Consider the following 23,333-nt stretch of genomic DNA (forward strand, 5'->3'; position numbering starts at 1 on the left):
TGGTAGCTCCTCAAAAATAATGTTATAAAAACTGGTTTTTTTTTTTAAACATGAAGAAACAAAAAAAGCATTCAGAAAGCCAAAATGTTGGAAACCAACACCAGACCTATTGACCTATTTCCCAATGCTTGTTTTTTGGTGAATTCCAAACAAAAGGTCAAAAACATATTGGAAATAAATAGCAATCAAATGATAATGTATGTAGCAAAACATATTAAAGAATGGATACGGGAAAAGCACCCAAAAGTATTTCGTTTTTTGGAAAACGAATGTCCATGTAAGAAAAAAGAAAAAATAATCTATCAGTTCAGACTATGCTTTCATGAGTTGACACCATGAAATAGATATAATGCAATGTTTTCGCCATAGTTGTTTTAGCCCTCGGACTTGGAAATAAATACATAATTTCCCAAAACGTTACTTTGGTTTTCCTTTGCGACGATCACTCTTGTTTTGAATTATTTATTAACGTTCTTAGCGATGCAGAGAATTACTGCATGCAGAGTTGATACATGTGTAAGACATTTAATTAGATATAAAATTCGAATTTGAAGTGATTGAGTTGCCGGATAGATGAGGTCACTCAGGTGGACTGAGTTGCTCACTCGTGACGAAATTGTTTGCTCATATAATCTCATGCATGAAAAAAACTGTACAAAATAAAATGGCAAAGCTTTCGAGTCTGACTCGCACTCAGCAGGCAGTATGTGCCGTGCCCTTATTTGAACCCATTACAGCTTTGGGCATGCTGTAAAGGCAGTGTCTGACTCTTTTGGAAACTGAGAAAGGGTGGTGCGAATTGGTAATTTCAGCTGTTTGCGAATGCAAAATAGCCTTTCAAGATGTATGAAAGGCTTTGTAGTCGCAATATTAGGTAATCCCAAAAATTGTGATTACCTAAAATTGCGACTACAAATAGGGAAACACATTTTGCAATTCTCTTAGCACATGTACCAAGCATTTTCTAAATGCAAACTGTGCATTTAGGAAAAGATATTTCCATCGACTTCAAGTCGATGGTAACCATGTGCAAAGTTTGAAAAATGCACAAAAATGCATTTTTCGAAGTGCACATTTTGTTTGGGGGTTGCTTCAGGGGGGCTTAGTCCCTGGGCACGCTTGGTATTGCATTACCAAATTTTTCATTTACAAATTAGATAATCACAAATTAGGTAATACAAAACCATCCACACCTATGGAGCCCATAGGAACGAATGGAGTACTACTACCTAATAGCGATTACCTAATTGCAATTGCAAATTTTTAGTAATCGCTATTAGGTAATCTCTATTTTCTGACATACCATTTTGCATTCCTCAAATAGTGATTACCTAAAGTTTGCTATTTAAGGAATGCAAAATGGATTTTTGATACGTCAGTGGCTTAGGCTATTATGCTGGTCATCACACAATGTTTGATCTGCTTTACCCGACTGAGCATTGCCACTTACTCTGTGTTGTTCACTGTGTTTTCCTTTCCCTTGTTGAAGGGCTGAGTGGCCGAAGGAACCCGTGGTGCCGCAGTATATCCCAAAGTTCCACAGTGGCTGGCAGCCCCCTCTCGACATCTTCATTGGCGCCCCCTGGGAAATGGAAATCTCACACCCGCCTGATTCGTTGGGACAAGACCAGGTCAGTAGTCAGCTTTGGGTATGGCCGTCCTACAAGGATTTATTCGCCTGCTCTCATTTGTCTTATTTTTGTAATCCTGAGTACAAGGACTGCTCAATGTGACTTCCTGCCTCACTCAGTCACTATTTCCTGAGTTTTCTTAACTTCCTGTTCCGCATCTTGTTTTCCAATTCAAGCTCTTGCTCTCTTTCCTAATACCACAGCCATCTTGCTTTGGGCCGTCGCTGCCAGGAGCCAGTTACCAAGTGTGTAACTTAGTCAGTGGGATTCAAGCATGTGAGACTGAAATTTCCCAACAAGCACCACAGCGTGCTCAACAAAAAAGATGCCACAAGAATGTTTCTATGTCATTATTACATCTGGCCGTCCCCTGAAAAAGCATCATCGAAAAGAGCACATCTCAAGAAGCTGTTTCTATATCATATATGAAGTAGAGACATGCAGCATGTTCACATTGTCATCTTAAGCATGCGCCTGAAAAGCTGAACACAATGTGTTAATGTTAAAGTTTTCTTGTTCCTAGAAGGCAAGTAGTATTTCAAAAAGCAATGGCCCCACAATAATTGTTTTCCATCACCTTTTTGTCTACGTCCTCCAGAGTCTAGGTATGAGCATCCATAACCTGTGCCAGCAGATCTCCACATTTTCAACACATTTCAGGATCTGCTCAGCAGTATTGGAGAACCCTTTACTATTGACTAGCTCAAGGCTCTCTTTGTTAGAGTTTTGCATCCTGACACTATTATGTTCATCAGTGGTATGACCCTGCACCAGGCCCTACTGTATCTACCGTAAAGCGCCAATCAGGCAGCTGTTTTGCAAAATATTTTGGCATGCTCTTTTAAATTTCAATAAGTCATTAAAACCATTTGTGTGGTATAAAGGTCTGGACATTGGACGATTGTGTCAGACTTCAGAAATTATGTATATTCTTACAAGTACAACGCCTTCTATACCCACGAAGACCAGTGCCAGTATTAGTATAAGGTAAACAGAATCCACCGTGGAACTCTTTTCATAACAAAAGGCAACTCTCTTACATCTGTTTAGGGAAGCCACCATTTAATGTATCACTTAGAAGCACCAAGTGGTACATACACACTTTGGTAGTATTTCATTCAGAACGTAATAGTAACTCAAAGCCTTGCTGACAAAAAGTTTCTGTGGTTATTTTTGTATTATTTTTCAATAGCTATGCAGATAATAATACAACTCTTAACATAAGTGCAAACGACGCAGTGTTCCGATGAGTAAACAAATACATATTATACAAAAAAGACACAAAAATGCAAAAGTTCGCTGGTTGTAAGTATTTACAGACAAACACATGTGCATATGACATTGGAACATGTGGATCTATTATTGATCAACAACCAAGTGAAACCATGTCGATGTTTCGACCCCTACAAAATTCTCGGGGTATCTTCAGGGCAATAGTTGTCCAACTTATTATCATAACGGGTAATGTTGTTCACTGACCAGTCTGTGATAAAGTCAAAGAAACTGATGAGTATCTGTCATATATCATTCATGGGAAAATACCAGTAGTTAGCAAAAGCGATATCAACCCCAATCACATAGGGCCTGTGTTAATCTGCCTGCGTGTAGTTCTACGTTCCCAGGTCCAGGGAACACCGACCTTGCTTGAGCATTGATTGCAGACAGCGAGCAGAGATGCAGTGGCGCACATCTCGTTCCCAGGCATTAAATCTTACTAATTAAAGACGCTTGGTCAGGTTCGGTGTTCCCTAGACCTGGGGGCATGGAAATACATACAGGCAGATCGACACAGGGCCTGTGTGATTGGGGTTGATATCGCAATTGCTAACTACACATGGGATTTTACCACAAAGTATTTATGCCAGATACTCAGTAGTTTCATTGACTGTATCACAGACTTGTCAGCGGACAACTTTGCCCTGTAGGCTACCTTCAGGGCCTCATAATCCTACTTTATGGGAAGCATGGCTTTATCATGCACAAAAGCAAGGCCATGTAATCCCTGCCAACCTGAGTTCTTGCGAATTCCATTTGAAGTCATTGTATGAAAACAATCTGGATTCAAATATATTTTTATGTTTAAATAGAACCTGTTCAACACTGGAGTCTTTGTCGTTCCTTTTAGTTACTCAGCCATTTGTTAAATGCTTAATCCTTCCTACCTCAGGAATGCTTCAAGTTTCAGACTAGTGGTACCTGCTATGACTGTATCTAAAACCAGATCTACCTGCTTCTAATTCCTTATCATCAATACTATCTTTATATTCAAGCCTCTATAAGCATGACTTGTACTTTACCATGCAGACCACAATTTAAAACTTGTAGGTAATGTTACGTTGCATTACTTTGATGTGATATTGATTTTAATGTGCATGAGATACACTTGGTTCGCAGTGATACACAAGCCTTGGCTGTGGTTTAAAGATGGGCTTCCCAGAGCAGGACATATAAAGGGTAGTTGACGCCAGGTCGCCATTTTAGGCTATCGAAATGCAACATGCCTGACTCCAAGAAGATTCAACTCCGCAGTCAATAACAGCACATTTTCCATCATGGCAGATTTCAAAAGGTGGCATTGTCGGTGGGAATCCATTTATTTGCCACCGCTACAAGTGTGTGAATTACAAATTATCTCTTCTGGAGTTTGAGAGAAACAAACTGTAAACGTGTTAAATTTTTTCCAGAAGTGATAAAAGAGCAAGTGGTAATAAGTAGTAGAGGGCTACCTGCATAGGCTGCTTTGGAGGCTACAATGCCTGAGAGCAGAATGACCCGCTGAATGTTTCGAGTGCTGGCCATTCAACGCATAGTATGGATCTAGAGATTTCTCTTCCAAACGTCTGTCCACCAGGGCTGGAAGGAATATCTTCCATAGCTCATGCTCTGTATCCAGCAAAGAAATGGTACAACAGGCTCCATAACAACCAGAAGAGCAGCTTTGACAATGCAATTACATGGAGAAGCCCTTAAGCTTACCAAGGTGTTAGCTGATTCCACTGCAAAACCAGCTCACACATTGTGCACACACTGGTGATTTAAATCTCCGAGGGTACCTGTATCGCACCACAGCTATCCAGGGCTACGATCGATTATGGCTCGTATCGGAATAGTGGACCGCGAGCATCTTCAGAGACTTGATCCATGTAATGACAAGGAAGGATACTTATCACACTACCTGCCAGTCTCACGCTCTCAAGTTTCTACACCATGTTTCATTCTTCTAATAGGTGTTCTATACATCTTACACACTTCTCCTATGTTTTCCACCTCCTTATTATTTCAGTATGTAAGGAACAGTCCCTTTTTTAGGTCTGCAATCTGCAAAGCCAATTGTCATCAGTTTTTTTAAAATATTCATAGAGTGAGCTTAGTCTAACGTCATGCTGTTGGCTGTTTGGGGTATCATTCCACCTCCTGTATAGTGCTATCCTCAATAGTTCTATCTTCGCATTTATCCAATAGATATATTGTTAACAGAAAGCAATCACTTTTTGTTTTGTTTTTGAATACTGTGAAAGGCTTTTTAAAAAATATTTTAATCAGGACTAAAAATGCAAGTCAGACCTATTGGCTTTGCTACCACTTCTTTACAGTAGGTTCGGTCGATATGTTTTGAGTCCATATGGTCCCATCCTTTAAATTTAGCATTGGTAGTAGCCAATTGATGCTTGTAGATGAGCATGGGGGCATAAAACTGGAATATTATACTTTTCAAAATCAATTTCTTTCTTTCTTTTGCAGAGTTCGGCAAATGGACACCCATTTAGGAAGTCGTCAGTCAAAAAAGGTCAGGCTGGTGAACAAGTGGATGCCTACAAACCAAATGCTGGTCCACAAAGGTACATGAGAGATACTCTTTCACAATGTATTCCACATCTGTTGTCGAAGCTTCTTGTCCTGACTTACCCCATTAACTGTCGCCTAGTGGCATGTAAATGTTATTAGGCGGATGTACATGAAGATTATCTGGCGGCAGTAAGTAGCTGTTGGAAGCTATTAACCCAAGATGGATTCCCTTTTACTGAGCTGTCATTTTAAGGTCACTAATTATCCTACAACCATTATTGCTATAATCCTTTCCAAATTGGTGTGGACGCATCAAGGGGCACTGAATATGTTTAGGTTGTTCAGGTCTGGTTACTCAGTGGAAAATTGTTCCCCTACGAGCCATCTGTGTTTTACCTCATGCTCACATGTTTGAAACCTGGCTAGTTCACTCAACCTTTCATCCTTATGAGAGCAATTCAATAAGTGCCATTGAGTTGGGTAATAATAAACATCTGTTATTCAGTACCAAGAAGCCGCAAAGGGTGAATGTGTGCTTTACAAACATACATGTTTAGGTATGTTGTACTGGTAGCTTGAGGGAGGGGGTGGGTTAAGGTCTTGAGTTGTGCAACACACACCTTGGCCCCAAATAGGAGTTTTGCAGAGCTGAGTTCCGCTTGTTATTCTGCTCCACGCAATTATGAGATGACTGGTGTTCCTGAACCTGGATCGTCTGGGAGGGGGATCACTGGTACTGGTTTTCCCGGATGGAAATTTCTTCTGGTATAATCAACTTAGGGCGTGGGCTGTAGTGCAGCTCGGTGTCAAGCTCCGGACCTGTCTGACCATGTACCAAGGAACTTCCTCCTGCCTGGCAGCATTTTCTCCTTTTCTCCTTAACCCTCTTCACTTCTCCACTCTCCACTGAATTCCTGCAGACATTTAACACCTACTCATAGCAGGTCATATGTATGTGTGTGTTAAACCCCACAGAATGGAGAATTCATGTGCAGTTCTGGCAAGTAAATCCAGTTATGCAAAGTTATTTGCAATAGCATGGGTGGTTAGCTGGTACTTGTGCGATACTTGTGGAGCATTGCTGCAGTGTAGTCACGGGTGGCAAGTACTGTGCAATGTGTTATTAGGGCCCAAGAGTAAAGTCCCAGTGAACCCCTTTTTTACAACTATTCAAGGATGACGTGATGCCTTCAAGTTAACATGTCTAAGATGCAACCACAACTTAAAAGAATTGGTCTAATTTTTTGTCCACAATTGCTGTCTTTCCTGCAGAAATTTGGAGGCACAAGGACAGAAGAAATATGCCAAAATCAGATATGACTTCACGGCTCGCAACGCCAATGAGCTCTCAGTGCTAAGAGATGAGGTACTCGAGGTGAGTAGTGAGTACAAGAGCTTCTCACCGAGGATCATTTTCGCAAGCATTTTGAATACTGTTCTTTATTAAGCGGGATGCCTCTGGTTTTCCTAACTGCCCATGTTGGTGAAGAGTCTATAATTCATCGCATTGCCTCTGTTGTGTCTGTGGTACTTTCCTATTTCCCTTTTGTGTCACATTGGCTGTTCTTTCTCATTTGGCTTCTCTCTGCAAGCTTTCTACTGTGTTGTATATCTTACAAGCCTCTGGTGTGCTGTTTCGGTTGCACAGATGGTGGCCCTCTTCTAGTCTTCTACCATAAGGCATCTGACCTCTCTACGCTTTCGACTACTCTCATGGCTATCTGATCAACTCATCTTACCACCAATTCTTTCTACTTCATGCTCTTCCTAGCGTCCCTTTCCACATACAGTGGCCCGTGGTCTGTGCTCGCTAGAGTTGCCAGAGCCAATTTCAACCTTCACAAGCCCACCTAGGAGATCAGACTGTGAAGTTCAAGGGAACTAATTGCAGAATAGATACGCTCTGTAGCATTTATCCAGTCCCAGTGCAGTATGCCATATGTCGCCCCAGTGGTTTCCTATTATGAAAGAAAAGCTTCTATAATGAGGTGCTTGACTTAAAAACATGTCTAAAGAAGATGTTCCCTGGCTTACTGGGCGCTAGGATATCACCTTAAAGCTGACTCCATGTGATATGCCCCGTATTGTAACCCACAGTCATTTGGGCAAACAACTGCTTGGAGCCTATTTTCTAATCTTATTCCCTTGCATACTTCTTTGGAGAAGTCAGCAAAGCTGCTGAGTGTGATGGAGGCCAATCAATGAGAGAAGATCTCACATCCAATTAGGAGACTGACCTTTTTTGTTTTTTGCCGACTATTGCCTTGCAGGTCCTGGAGGATAACATGCAGTGGTGGAAGCTGCGGTCACGGAGCGGGCAGGACGGCTATGTTCCTTTTAATATCCTGGATGTGGTAAAAGCAGAGGATGTTTTCAGTCAGCCGGATCCACTCTACAGCCAGGTAGCTACTTACATATTTAGCAGCAATCAATACAAGATCAAACATGAAGGCCAACATTTAGCATTGAATACGGCATATGTCACCTGCCACTAATGAAAACAGCTGACACTCAAGATTTCTGTCCAAAAGCAGTGTTCTATTTGTAAGCTGCTCATGTGCATTGTACTATTATTCTAGCATTGGGATAACAGATCACAGATTACATTTGGTCATATTCTTCCTTTTGGGCAAGTCCTGCCAAATAAAGAACACAATCTCATAAATCAATGATTACAGGTGGCCAGGTCCTGATGGCTCAAATCATCAATCACTCAAACAGCATTCGTAAAACCGAACACTTTCACCCATAGGGGTATCTGGGCGCTCACCACCAGGGTTAACAATGGGCATGTGGCTCCTACAGTAATAAGTTGGTATTCACCAAACTTGTAATTTGGAATCGCAGCTGAACCACGCCTCTTGTTCTCCTCTTTCAAGAGGACAGTGTTCCAGAAGCCTTGTGTTCCATGCAGGACGTATTTTGAAAGCCTAAGATATGCCATAATATTAATTTTGGAGAGAAGAGCGGTTTCTTCTGGCTATCATGCCTTGAAAGCAGTACTTGGTCTGACTGTTCCTAGTGGTATAATAATGAACCCTAACATTTACAGTGGTCACTTTGGTAAATAGGTCCCTAATTGCGGCTTTGGGGTGACACATGTTACCTGTAGGCCGCACCAGATATTAGCAGCAAGCACCTAACGTGATGAGTAATCTTGACATCTGTGCTTTTACGATCCGTCTGGGTATTGTGGAGACTTATGACATTACACAGCAGTCAATGTGGGTGATTGGCCACACAGTAAAAAACTGGATTCCCATAGCGCCTGAGCAACATAGAGTGTGTGTGTGCATGTGTGCGCTCATGTGCATGCGCCTGTCTGTGTCCATGAAGGTGCCCGTGAAATTTATCTCAGTTACCTTCTTGTTTTGCAGGTTCAGTCAAAATACAAAGGTGACCTGAGCCCCCGAGGACCTGGACCCGCTCTCAGTTATGGTGGAGAGAAGTGGGGAGGAGAATTGACAGGACGGCTAGCTTCTCAGGATGCCAAAGATCGTAAGTTCTAGTTCTATGGAGTGTCTTGATACCTACTCCTTCACCAACAACGTAGAGGCCCTATGGAAACAAACCCTGCTTCCAGCATTGCTGTGCTCCTATCTCCCTTCCAGCCACCAGGCCAAGTGGCACATGTTGCGCTTGATTTATGAGGTAGTCTGCTCTTGGCATCCTGGAGGTGTAAACTTCCACATCTGCCTGACCTGGTAGGTTACTTTGCTGATTTGCCAGCACCCAGGCTACCTCAGGCTTCCTAACAAACCCCCCTAAAGGAAGATGTTTCTTTGTTCAGACGTCGCAGGAAGTTGTCTTGTGGAAGAGAATGAAAACAGTGGGAGGAGACAGAGCTTAGGGTCAGTTGTGTGCATTCAGACACATTAAAGACAGACCCTCTTCCCACCTGGAACGTTTCTTCTTCCGGACTACAATTTACTGACCTAGCCCACATGTTTGTCTCCCAAACTTAGATATTTGAATACATATTTCATATGGTACCATTCCATCTGTGGAATCTAGATCACCATTTAGCTCTTTGTTTCAAAATAGGATCTGTAGTATCCGATGGCAGGATGTCTCCAAATGAATTAGGAGGCTGATTTCCTTGTGAAATAATCATTTAATGGAGTTACAACAGGTATTGCAGGAGACTAGTAAACCTGTCTCTCTTCCATGCCTGTCTTCTTCTCCGTTACACTTCAAACCTACACCATCATTCTGTAGTGACAAGGTAAGATTCCCCACTGGGAGAAGCTAGGCTAGAATCTACCAGCCACCACACATTTTCCCCCTTAACAAACTTTCCAATATAGAAAACAAAATAATATGGAAACAAAATAAAACTACAACTAATAATAGATAAGTCAAAAATGACATGAACAGATGATGACAAAATATTAAAATGAAATACAGTTGCACATCAGGAGATACAAAGAAAATACAGAATGAATGTATTCACAAAATCTGCAAGGGCTTTTCTTTTGTCTAAGACTAAGATGTAACGATTAATTAGACACCGTTTTTGAAGACCTTTTTTTCTTGATAATCATCAACCTGTTTCCTGATGACACTCAACACTTCTTTCCACTCCCACGGCATTGTGTCTTACCTCTATGACTCGAAATGGAACACAGAACTTTGGCAATCCTATTTTGACCAAAAAAAGAGTCTCTTTGACCAAATCTCTAATAGCAAAATACATTTTCTATTCTTTTGAAAACACATAGCTTTGGGTTGATTCATTTTCCTCAGGTCAGATTTGCATTTTTAGTTGAAGCTCATTTGTGGGCAATAGGAACACTGTCCTTGTCGCACACACTCAACATCCAACTGGGTTGATGTTCTGTACCCACTTTTCTTCCACTCAACTGGAATTTTTTTGGGTAGACACATGCAGGCTTGTACTATTTGCCCATAGCATGCTTCTAATAGCATCTCGCCAATCCTTCTTACAATTGTATGCACTTTGAACACAATTTACCAACACACGATTGAACTGTGTGACCATAACATTTCTCTATGGTCGATACAAAGGGGTCTTCAAAAGTTTCACACCTGTCAAGTAATCATACAAGATCTGAGAGGTAAAATGGACTCCATTGTCTGTAAGAAGTATTTCAGGGATTCCCTTTTTGTAGAAAACATCCCTTAAGAAACACAAAAGAGACCCCAAGATGGATTCACGCAATAACTTAATCTCAAACTACCTAGATAAATGGTCCTGCATGACTAGCATGTTCCTGCACTATGTAGGCAGGACATGAATAGGTCTAAACATCAACACCTACTTTCTCTCATGCCTTGATCAGGGGTAAGGGACCAAGACAGCCTGTTCAGAAGATGTGAATGTACACAAATGTTGTCACTCACAACACACTGGGAACACTCTCTGCTAAATTTCTCAACTTCAGTATCCATTTGTGGCTACCAAAAATCTTCTCTGATCCTTTTTTGTAAGAGTACAGCCTAGATATTCATCATGGGATTTTTAAATGATGTTCTATATTAATGATGTAGGTAGAAACAACCTTTTACACCCAAAACAGTAAACCAGCCACTTCAGACAATTTATCACCAATTTTCTAATGAGGCTCTTAGGCAGGATTTAGAATATTTTCTTTTTGACAATTTTTAAATCCAGTACACTTTGAATAACACCATTGTGAGCCAGGTTCAATTTCCATTCATCCATACTTCGGCACACCACTGGGCCAACAACGCAGCTAGCGATAGCACATTCTTCAATTGCATCAGAATCCACATCTATGTAATTACTGGTAGGGTGTCTTGAATCAGCCTGTACATTTCGACCTCCAGGAAAATATATTCAATTTAAAACTGTATTCCAGTAGTTTTGTGGCTAGCAGATGCCAGACCAAAAGGTATTCTGCAAATTTGGCAGGTGACAGTCGGAGTGATAAAAGCAGTATTTTTCCTATCCTCATAGTCTAATAAAATCTAATGATGGGGAGATATCCAGTGGTAGAATGTCTCAAAATGAATCAGAAGGCTGCTGCCTATATGAAACAATCCTTTAATGGAAGCACAACAGATGCCGCAATAGATCAGTTTAACCGGTCTTTTTCCATGTCTGTTACTCTTCAAACCGACACCAACATTCTGTAGTGACATGGTAAGATTCAACACTGAGAGAAGCCAGCCACGCATCTTCCATCCACCACGGGTGCTTTCACACAACTAGACTGTGTTGAGAATTGGAGAGAATATGTAAAGTAGGAAGGCAAAGTGAAGTGCTCAATTACTGGTGCCTCTAAATGAAAGAGCCTTACAATCATATTATAACTGTATGACAGATCATAATACCACTCAAAATGCCCTAACAGGCACAGCGATAACAGAGCCATTATCACCAAATACATTGTTTTACAGTGATGTGGCTTTAACACAAACTCTTTCTCCAAAATTGGAAGCTTGTCAAGAACAGATTGATCAGAAATGTGTTGTTGGTGAATGAGTATTGTAGTTACATGATGAGATCAATAGCTCTACATTCTGGCGGGTCCAAAGTGTGAAAATGTATTGAACACCAGTGAATGGATAGACTAGAGTTAAAATAATGTGTTATGTTTAAACTTTGCAGGTTGAGCAGGAAAGGACACAACTATCAATCCAAAAGAGACTTCCCAAATTAGACTCTAGAGTAGGACAAGGAAATTGCTATTAATTCTGCAAGTGCTGAAAAGTCTAATTACATTAGAAAAATGACATCTCTACAGTTACTCTGATTATGTGCAAATTTGTCCTGAATGAAGACTTTTTATATTTGCACCATAAGCAAAGGATTTTAAATCGGCCAGTGGAATAGAGCTTTAATAGCAGAAAATGGTGACAAGGTGTGTAATCTTTAGCTGAAAATGTAGCTACCCTTTGAAATTATAGCTTAAAAATGAACTTTTTATGAATAAAAAGTGACAGGTATTTCATCAGGACAGTGAAAGAATGTCCTGATGAATGTGTGCAACACAAAATTATCTTCACTTTCTCAATGCTGAATAAACTTTCCCTCTTAAAACACCTGTGGACATATGGCAACAACGTTCATGCTATTGTGTTTCATTTCATGCAAAGGTAACACACAATGAGTTTCAGTATGAGTAATTGGTTCATCTTCACAGCCGTAGACACACCTCCACATATACTGGTGAAGATCTACAATTTCTTTTCACTATCATCACCAAATGGAGTTAGGTTTTGTCTCATGGGGAATCATCACATAGAGTTGGGGGTCAAAGGAGATCCACCATGAACACCAGGTCCTTGTAATATTTTCTCTTATCCCCACCTTCCTCGCTTCTGGCCCTCTAACCTGGTGCTTTATCTCCAGAGTTGATCCACAGCATGGATGAGGTGAACGACGAGCTAGTAAAGAAGATAGCGAACAAACAGCCACCCCAGCGGAACTTCAAGGTGGGGAAGGTGCAGCAGGTCTACGTGCCTCTCACGTTTGATTCCAGTGCCGACGAGGTGAAAGCCTGGCTCGAGGCGAAGGGGTTCAGCAAAACGTAAGTCTGCCAAATACTAGCATGCAAGGGCACAACTCCTTTCAAAATCTTTGTTAGTTAGATGGCAAGGGTTTCATTTAGTTATTATAAATGTAACAGGTAAGGATACAAGTTCCTATTGTTTGTTTACGTAAGAAGTGATGCAATCTAGTGGTAAGATTTCTGACTTTTATTCCAGCACTGGATACCCTAAGGGGTGCCAAGTAGCGCTATACAAATATTCTGATTGATTGATTGACTTGTGGTTTGAGTTCTAATAAAAGCACTACTCCTTGACCAAATCACATTATCCGTGGCAAATCCCTTTATGTCCTTCTGTTCGATTCTTCTTACCTGCAAAAACTGGAAATGTCTAAAAACTGTTAAACTCCACTATTGCACGCAGTATAAAAGATTGTGTTTACATATAACCACTTTTCCTCTTTAGCTGCATTATTGATGTCAGTTGTCCATTTCATTATTTGTGCACTAATTCCAGACATACTGGCAATCCTCATTACCATTTTGAGGACCAGAGTAGATTCCTACCGTACAAAAAAACTCAGATGACTGATGGCTGAATGCATAGTTGATTACATTGCTTTTGTCACCTCCTTAAAATGTAAAATAGGTACCATCATTGATTACATTTTTTTCCGATGACCTATTAATCTGGTAAGAATGTAGATATTGATCTCTTGAGGCACATCATTTATAGAAGTTAATTAACTGTACTTATTTTGTTTCACAAATTGTGGAAATAAGCATTTCCTCATATGATTAGCCAACAGCAGCAGGCTTCTTCAGATGCCATGTTTTATTTCAGCCATTTTCTGTGGCTAGACCATTCACCCTCCCCTTGCTGCTGTGCCAAGAGTATTTCTAAAACTGTTCCTGACTATGTCTTGGTTTTTCCTTCTGCATCTGCTACAGAATTGTAAACCAACTCGGAATTCTGACCGGGGCCCAGATTTTTTCCCTGAACAAGGACGAGCTAAAGAAAGTTTGCGGAGAAGAGGGATCCCGTGTCTACAGCCAGATTACGGTGCAGAAATCCCAACTAGAGGTAAATCCAAGAGGCAGTGCGAGAGGCAACATGGTGGAGTTATAGATTCTTGGTTATCTTTGATTAAACCAGTTATTGATGTTTAGGTTCTCAACTCAAAATCTAATATGGCATTGTTTTGTAAAGAATTGATTTTCCCATAGAGGTGAAGAATAAATAAATCCATATGACAAGTACAGCTCTAAACTTCATTCTAATATTAAGATTTTACTTTCGAGAAAGTGATTTAGAAAATGCATCAGTTTGAAGGAAATTCTGCTTTGTTTTAACAGTGATGGTTTTATTAGAAAATTATATGAAGTGTTGAGACCCATTAAACTGTGTTGAGCTATACACGAGGTGAGAATAAGCCTGTGTTTTACAGCAGTGAAAATCAGAAAGTTTATAAGAGGGCTTCTGTTACCCGATGTGCCACAGTCTGTGAATGCTAGGCTGATCCTTGCTCATAGCTGTACATGTCTGAGTCGCATATGCTTGGATAGGCAGGCAGTGGTGGTTGATGGTCCACAAGTTGCTAAGAATCTCTGATGAGCATAACGAGAAGATCTGCTCCTTCATCTCTGCTGCATATTGTGTGGCAGGGCCTAAAATGGCCTTCTTCAGTGTCACTCCCAAAAGTGTAATATAAAAGCTGTGCTACAATTCTGCATAAATTGGGATTTGGGTTCACTGCACCCACAAAAAACCCTGCTTTAGAGTGGGCCAAAACTTCAAAGGGAATTTTAAGCTATTGGAAATGGAAAGACATTTACCACATGAAGGTGAACATAAACAGGGAACAAGAACACAATTTTGAGTTGAGGTTGAGAATGGTATGTGAGCGACAGGGAGCTGGGTTGCAGGAGTTGAGGAACAGACTAGGACCCTCATTATGAGCCACCCGGTTGGTTGTGATATGTGTGGTAACTCTTGGTACCGCACATACCACAATTAAGAGTTTTGGATACATCGGCAGGTCTAACCTTCCAATATTTATCGGGCAAAAATGGCCTTTGTTTACTTGAAAATGCAGATTTTAGTGCAGTAAGCACCAAAATCTGCATGGCAGTCCCTAAAAACTTGTACTTGGGTGGTACTTATTGCAACAAATAAATTCCAACTGAGCAGAGTAGGATTTTATCAAGTGCATTAAATCTGGGCTGCTATTAATGAAGGAATCAGACTCGCCAACCATAGGTTATAACTCTGTATGACTCTCCTTAGCCTGTTAGATAGAAGTAGGAGATGTGCTGAAGTATTTTTACGAATCTCTACTTGATGGTCCACAAGATTGAGTAGGACTGCCTCAGCGATGGGCAGTCAACACGCCATAGGACCAACCTGATCTGTCCACGTTTTGGATGATTGTGAAGTCCAGAGTCTGGTCTCATGACTCTTAGCCCTCAACAGTGACTCTTGCCTGTTTCCTTTTCTTTCAGAAAAGTCAAGGAGAATCAGAGCTCCAGGAGATCATGAAGCGCCGCCAGGAAAGAGTCGAATCTGAATTCTAAGGACATTTGGAAGAGGTGCACACGAACAGTGCTATGGCAAGAAAATCAAAAGCAAAAACACATACAAAACGAAGAAGTAACATCAACCTTTCCAGATTGGAGAAAGAGTGGGAAAGATACTGCGATCCTTAACTCCCCCATCTATTGCCATCAAAGTGTCTGTACATTTTAAAAACTTGTTTATCTGGAAGGACCCGCTCCTTCCTTGGAAGACACGGCATCAGGAGATAGGTTTTAGCATTGCATGGAAGTATTATTTTTATATATTTTATACAGAGATTGCAGGCCTATGCCGTTTCAGCTGGAGAATGAGAGGGTTGGAGTTCTGCAAAAGCCCAGCGTACATCAGTGAAACGTTTAAGATGCTTGGACGCAATGAGAAGTGGTACCTGCTGAAGTGCTGGCAGTTCCTGCAGGCCTTGTAATATATGCATGATGTGTGCAAGCAGAAGGGAAGACAGCTCAGTCTTTTTCAGTTCATTGCAATAGAAAACTTCAGTGGTGGGTATTGTGGCCTTGAAGAATAGAAGGGAAATGTTGAAATCTCTCCACGTGCCCTATTCTTTCTTAAACTATTCCTTCTCCCCCCTGCCTGAACCTCCCTGCAAGTCATGGTCTGAGGAAGAAAGCTGCTTATGGCGCCACCTGGGACTTGCACATGCCAACTCTGCGGCATGCATGCGACCTGCAGAAGAAAGATCAAATGTGGACAGCCATTTTAGAAAGGGAACATAACTGCCACAGAACCGACTAGTGGAGGGGCAGATACAGCTCTCCTGCTTTGCAGGAAGCTTCAGGATAAACCATTGCTGGGTTGGACTGGGGCCATGCTCTGCCCTGATTTGTGGTCTCTGGTGATATACGCCCCTGTCAACAGGGTTGTAGTGTGAGAAGACTCTGCACCTTCCTTATTCTTCCCACAACAGGAGCTGAGACCTGGGACGATTTAGGGGTTGGGTTATATTAACAAATGATAACATTTGATTTGTGCTTAGAAAGGATGATTGATTCCGACACAGTAAGGGGAGGCAACTTCCACATTTTTCAACTGGATTGTGCACTGCATTTTCTGCCTTTAGGGCATAGTGGTGGTTGCAGTATAAACAACCTCATAATGATCAACAATGCTGGATGCGGGAGAGACCAGGATGCAGCAGTACTGTGACGGCAAGCATGAGCAGGCAGTGTGTGCTTGGAGTGAGCAGTTGTTTCATTTATTGCCTAGTGTGGTTTCAGACTGACATTTTGGAAGGACCTGGATTTGATTGACAGTGATAAACGCTGCCTAGAGAAGAACAAGAAGACCTCTCTGCAGCTATGAGATGTGGAGGCTAGGACTCCTAGAAGGAAATGAGATGCATGAGGGAGGATTCAGGCCTCTTACCACAGGCAGCACCACAAAATACCCTATTCCACCTCCCAGTCCACTACGGCACACATATTTCCAGTGCTAAAATCCTTATTCGACTGCTATGAGAGTCACTTCACACCAGTTGCCCAGACCTAGAGAGAATATACTCCAAATGGATCATTGTCCAGATGTGATTGACAACCATCTGACTGCTTTAGTCACGGCACGGTTGCCAAACCCTCCTTTCTGTGACCATTCAGACCCACGCACTAATGCCTCATCCCCTCGCTCACCCTCCGTTTTCCCTCCACTGTGCGACTGAAGTGAACGTCTGAAATGAATAAGGCCTTGGGTGTGGAATGTTTGTCTAACCGTGAGGTGAATGCACTTTTTGTTGTGCTCTGTGGGAGAAGGGTGGTGACAGGACTCTCAGAGGCTGACAGTGTTTCACTGCTTAGATCTTTGTAGCTTTTACAAGCGACCAAAGTGTCTGGCAAGCTCTTACCGACCAGCCTAAGCGTAGCACCAGAACTTGTCTGCACGGCTTGAAGTTAACCTGACCTTGAGGAAATCAAACTGGCACGTGGTGCACTCAAACCTGCCATAAGGCCCTCACATGAAAGAAACCATGCATCTCACAGGTGATACCATTTTGAGGCAGAATTGGCAGCGAGCAGGACGATGAAGTAATGCAAAGCAAAGCACGCCCTGCCCTACAGCTGCTACAGCATCTAGCACAGAATGCATGATTATGTGGCTCTCAGGCTGAGCCAATAGTAGTAATTCAAGTTTTCAATCCAGGCACTTTATGAAATATATAACACCTACCGTGCCAGCTGGCACTGTCCACTCTGCACTAGGGCTGTGCACTAACTTGGGAGTCCTTTGCTCAGTGTACCCATTACTCAACTCTCTGGAGAACAAGCTTCCTAGGTCCAGGGTTGATGTGCTTCTCCAGTCTCGGTTTTTCTTTTGAATTATAGGACTTGTAGTTCTGTTTTATAATGGAGTACTCAAGACTACGAGTCCCAGAATTTAAATGAAAAACCTGGTTGGAAGAGCACATCACGCATGGGCTTGGGAAAATATGACAGGGCTGCACTAAAGGACTACACAGGCCTAAATGGCCGGTCAACACTCGGACCGTTGCCTCTATCCCTCTCCACCAGTTTTCAAAGTCGCACTCACTTAATCAGATCATCATGATCCATACAAAAGTAGGCAGCATCATAAAGGGGCTAGCAACAAGCGATGTAGCCCAACTCCAATCCAGGCCTAACCCACAGCCACCTGCATAGAGACCTACCAAGGTCACTGTACTGGAGACCCGCTGTCAAAGAACAGAACAGAAGGGGTTCAGAATGTAAGGGTACTTTCTTACTTAAAGGAGCAGTTGACAAAAATAGCCTGTATCTAGCACAGTCTGGCCTTCAGACAACACGTGATTGGCCGGCTAATCGGGCGGAGTGATACCGTTTACATGTCGGGTATGACTGACACGTGACTGGCTTATCGCTGACATTCCCCTCCTTTTGAATAACTCTGGCTTCAAGTGGTATCGTGGAATGTACCTGTAGGGTGGTCAGTATCTGGCCACTGCACCCTACCATCCTCGTTCACTACGAGCCACCATGAATTCCTGCTGTTCGCTCTCCGGTTCACTTGCAAAATCTTTCTTACTGAATATATGGGGTTATACAGGTCTTTAAGTGGGATGAAAAAATTTGGAGGGGCTCTCAAAGAGGCATGGCCTATCTAATTGAGGGTGTGGCTTAAGAGCACAAAAGCAAAAAATCTGTACGTAGGATAGTGTGCCGCCTGACTGGTATTTTGCACCTTCTGTCATTGCATCCAGGTATATAATACAACAAGTAACATTACACCTACAAGTCAGGGCAATTGGCTTTGCCAATGGTTGTTTGTTGTGTAAGATAAATAAGCAACAACTATGGCTTCGTTACAATACTGATAATACTTCAGTTCTGAAATGATAAGACTGTGAAAAAACTAAAACGAGTCTCCTTAAAGTTACATCAAAGGCTTTGAGCAGTGGTGCTGCTGCAGATGTAAGATTTCTTTTCATCCTGAGGGTGAGGGCAAAAATGGAGAACTCAATAGGGACCCATCTCAGCACCTGCTTTTTAGAAGTGCCAGTGATCAGCACCGCTAAGACCCAGCCCACTTAAAGCCCTGGGGTTATGTGTTATGTGAAGATAACTTTCGAGAGGCTGTCGCCTCGAATTTGGAAAAAGAGCTGGAGCAGTTCAGTCACAAGTTAAAATTTAAAAGACTTTCATTCAGAACTCAACCATAGCTGGCCTGGTTGGTAGTGAGAACAGCTTTATGTTCCTTTCTGTCGCTGCAGCAAAACCCTAACACGCCCAGACTTGTGCAACCGACTTTGCATTACGTAATACTCTGAAATGTAGGGCTAGCCTTGCCACATGTGTTGACTGGTCTGAGGTGTCCTTGAGACAACAGTTCCCAGCACTCACCTGGCTGCAGCAAAACCCTAACACGCCCAGACTTGTGCAACCGACTTTGCATTACGTAATACTCTGAAATGTAGGGCTAGCCTTGCCACATGTGTTGACTGGTCTGAGGTGTCCTTGAGACAACAGTTCCCAGCACTCACCTGGCTGTCATGTGACTGGCTCTGCCAAACACTCCTTTAGAGTCACCAATCAGCTTATTTACCTGGACTATGAAAGGCCAACATACAGCACTTTGTTTTTCTATGCACAAATATGAGTACTGCTCTCGCACAGAGGGGTAGGATGCAGCCCAAAAATGTCCCTGTGCTTTAAAAAGATTTCTAGATTTGTTAGTAATGAGAGCAGAAATAGGAGGGTTGTCGACAGTGGTCGGAGTGCATTAACAAAAGTTTGGGAATTATGATGTTATGCGCATAGGGTATGGGGTGAGTGACCTTTGAGGCGGGGTCAAAGCAAGGCTAAAAAACTAAATATTTTGTAACTTTTTTCTGTCTTTTACCTTCAGGTAACTAGATATATAATAAGGCACAACTTAAATGAAAAATAAATGCAGGTTAAGATAATCAGTGAGGAATGTACGATTGTGTATTATGAATCCTCTGTTAATGAATGCACTGCAAAATTCCATGTCTGTATCCAGAGAACCACAGAATTAAATCTTAGTTTGTGCAGTGGGGAATAGTGACTTGTGTATGTTTAGTGCTACGAGGTCCCAGTCTGTGACAGAAAGCACAGTGAATAGGCAAGTCATTATTTTAAACTTGCATTACACACAGTATAAGATAGGCTGCTACAAAATGCTTATAAATGTTAAGCTAAAAAAGTTAATTCCAAAATATAGATTGTAGCAAAACACAGACTGTACATACTGCAATTTTTTTTTTTAGAACTGTCCTTTAAAAGCACTCACAGCTCAGGTGGTAACTTCCTTGCAATACGACTCAAAAAGAATAACTTTGTGTTATCAGGAGGCTTCAAGTGATTCCATCAATTAACCAGCTTCCAAGCACCCTTTACATTTGTAGGTTAACCAGTTTTCACATTCACATTTCTTTCTGGCAGCAGGCACCCTGGCAAGGTTTCTTTAGCTGTCTGCCCCTTCCTCGGTTTCACAGCTGAAGCATTTCAACTCCCAGGGATAGTTGTCTTTTCACAAAAAGTTGGGGAATTCTTTTTCTTAATTTAAAAAAGTATGGGCATGTCGTGCCCCTCAGATTGTTGTAGGTTATGTTTGATCAAATTCATGCAATGTTAACATCCAGGTCTCATGGCTCAGTGGACTAATGGATCCTCTGCAGGTTTCTGTCTGACCCTTGGTCACAGGTTTGGATATCGCTATCAGTAGAATATTATCTCACTGCCAACTTATGAACAGAGATTCTACTGAGCATGTGCAGCAATTGTGTGCAGTTCCTGGGTCTTCGTGGCTGAAGTTCACATTTGCCCACTAATTCATTAATTTCCTGAGTAATACCTTCCCTCCCTGATTTAGACTCTGTCCATAAATACATTCTCTTACTGGGTCAGGCTGCTCCATTGAAACATTGTCTATGAATTAATTTTCTTCTTGGGGGATGGGGTCTGCGTACCCACAAATATGAATTAATGGGTCAGTGTTTGCATGTTTAAACTCTACCCATTAACACATATCTTCAGTCTCTACCCAGAAATGCATTTCCTTTTTGTGACAGGACCACGTGGCCTCTGTACAAACTATGCCTATGAATGCATATCTTCCTCAGGCAGAGCCATTCTAATCCAAACTCTGTCCATAGAACTTCTAATGTCAAGGTTCCCATCCAAGTTCATTTATTCATTCCCATCCATGTTTAAAGTGCTGCTATGAAGATTTCAAGTATCTCAACTTCTTCTATTGAGCATCTTAATCCCAAAAAGTCTTCCTTTTTTGTCCAGTTAGAATTGTAAGAAACACACATTCAGGGGCCGTGTGCAAATGTATGGTGTCTCTGGCCTACTAGCTCATACTAAGTAAGGTATTATCTGGCCCTTCTGCTGCAAGTTGACCCTGTCTAAATGTTGCTGCCATTCCTTGTCTTAGGAACACCAGCCCTCCACTCGTTTTCAAAAGTGTACTGTCCACATTTTTTGAAGGACCATTCCTGATCCTTGGACCTAGAAATAATAAAACGTTCAGTTATTTGTTCCTCTCAAACATCCATCCCCCTCCTTGAAAAATTGTCTCTGTTTTCTTTCTGACTAATTGTTCACGTTTTGAAAAATGCAATATCAGGAGGGATGAGAGCAGGCAATAGTCTGTTGACAAACACCTTCTGAGAGAAGGCTAAGTTGGGAACCACCACACTCTGGAACATCTTGCTTGAATGGGGCACTGTGCTTGCTGGTGCATGCTCTTTAGAGGCGATGAACAGCAAGACTCATAACTCTGCTGCAAAGGGAGCATTGGCTCTTCTTTGTACCCTCCAATTTCTGCTGCTTTTTGTAGCTCAAATATCAGGTTAGGAGCCCTTGTGGAGAAGATTGCTTTACAAATTAGGACTGGGATGCATTTCATCTCAGTTTTCATTAGAAGATGCCCTATTTTTTAACACACCTTGAATTCCGTGCCTGTTATTGACTGAAATGGAGGTGCCTTTCGAAGGTGGAGAGAGGAGAGTCAGTGACATGTCAACCTCATTTGGGCCATATCCGACCAGAGTTAGACATCGGTTGGAATTGTAAAATGCACAGATCACAAGTATACATTGGCCATATTCAGCCAGTTTTACGTTCTAGGGATTACACCGTCTGGCGGGACGGTTTGCTGTCCTTCGGCCTGTCAACAAACTCACAATAGGTGAGAAATTTAAATATATTTTTGCCACTATCAGTGCATGTTTTAAGTTAAACTGATCATTCTTTTCACCATAGTAGTCACATTCCACAGTGAGAGGCAGTCTGTGTGGCTGTTTGTTGCTGCTTTTCGGGTTACATTAGCAATTGGTTTTATAGGTAGAGCTTCATAAATAGTTTTTGCTGTTTCTAAGCACTGTCCATGACAGGGATATTAATTATACTGACATCTTATTAGACTTGGTGATTAAGAAAAAAGAAACATATGGAATTAATAATGGCCATCGCAACCAGGAAACAAGGAGAAGATGTTTGCTGATACACTGATATGGCTTTGTATTACTGGCACACCACTTTCCCAATCATTGGCTTTACAATAATCAATTGGTAACGATTATTTTAGTCCAGTGGTTTTATTGAATCAAACCAAGTCTACATTTTCCAGAAAGCAATGGTTTCCTGAATGAAAGCCCAGACCAGGGAATGTAGCCTGCTGGCACTATGTAGTTATCTTATAACTCTTTTCCTGACTAATATTTGAGTTTGTTTTATTTGCAGAAGAGGAAACTGTAGGAAGGTATCAGTTCACTATGTTTTATCCATGGAGCTTGATAGCAGATGAGGACTTTGTGGCGCATCCAGCGTGCACAAACAATTTCTTCAACACGCACACGGCCGGACATTAAACTTAAGCACAACTCTCCATAATCTGCCTTATTTCCACGGACTTTGGGGCCGCAAATTTGGTGGTAATTGCTCAATCCTCCATTTTGGGGTTACTTTCCCTGAAACCCATTTCCCGGTCACTCAATCCCATCACAGGGTGCTCTCCAGTTTCCGAATTCTCATTAATTTTTTTTTCTTTCCCAATTTCAAGGTCTAACTGGCTGCTTATTTGTCTAATATATGTATAATGTCTAAGAATATAAATGTTATGTACAATGAGATAATGGCACCTTGTAAGGATATATGAGACGATTGGGTGTAAAATCTATTAAAGCTAAGTTATACACATTATTTATGGGTTGTCTCTCCTTTTTTACAAGTTAAATGTTTGAAACTGTTATGACTGATATCAAAATCTTTACTTCTGCTCAGTAATTCTATCAAGGAGTGGCCATATTTAACTAAAAATAATACTCTGTAGTTAACGTAACCCCTTTCTTGCTCCCCGGATTAATGTATGTCGGTCCAGATACCACACGTT

The 23,333-nt window shown here is 41.6% G+C and overlaps 1 protein-coding gene across 1 annotated transcript in view; it reads left to right on the forward strand.

The window, feature by feature from the left end:
• The window catches only part of EPS8L2 (EPS8 signaling adaptor L2), a 353,890-nt gene extending 330,747 nt beyond the window's left edge, over nt 1–23,143 (forward strand). Inside the window, exons 14-21 of the mRNA XM_085644863.1 lie at nt 1,490–1,631; nt 5,373–5,470; nt 6,690–6,792; nt 7,688–7,819; nt 8,795–8,915; nt 12,757–12,934; nt 13,847–13,979; nt 15,398–23,143. Of these exons, the coding sequence (XP_085500989.1) occupies nt 1,490–1,631; nt 5,373–5,470; nt 6,690–6,792; nt 7,688–7,819; nt 8,795–8,915; nt 12,757–12,934; nt 13,847–13,979; nt 15,398–15,469 (979 nt within the window). The 3' untranslated portion in view covers nt 15,470–23,143. The remainder of the gene's footprint in view (nt 1–1,489; nt 1,632–5,372; nt 5,471–6,689; nt 6,793–7,687; nt 7,820–8,794; nt 8,916–12,756; nt 12,935–13,846; nt 13,980–15,397) is intronic.
• The last annotated feature ends 190 nt before the right edge of the window (nt 23,144–23,333 follow it).

The sequence above is a fragment of the Triturus cristatus genome, chromosome 3_1 (genome assembly GCF_964204655.1).
Source record: "Triturus cristatus chromosome 3_1, aTriCri1.1, whole genome shotgun sequence".
NCBI classification, from domain to species: Eukaryota; Metazoa; Chordata; class Amphibia; order Caudata; family Salamandridae; genus Triturus; species Triturus cristatus.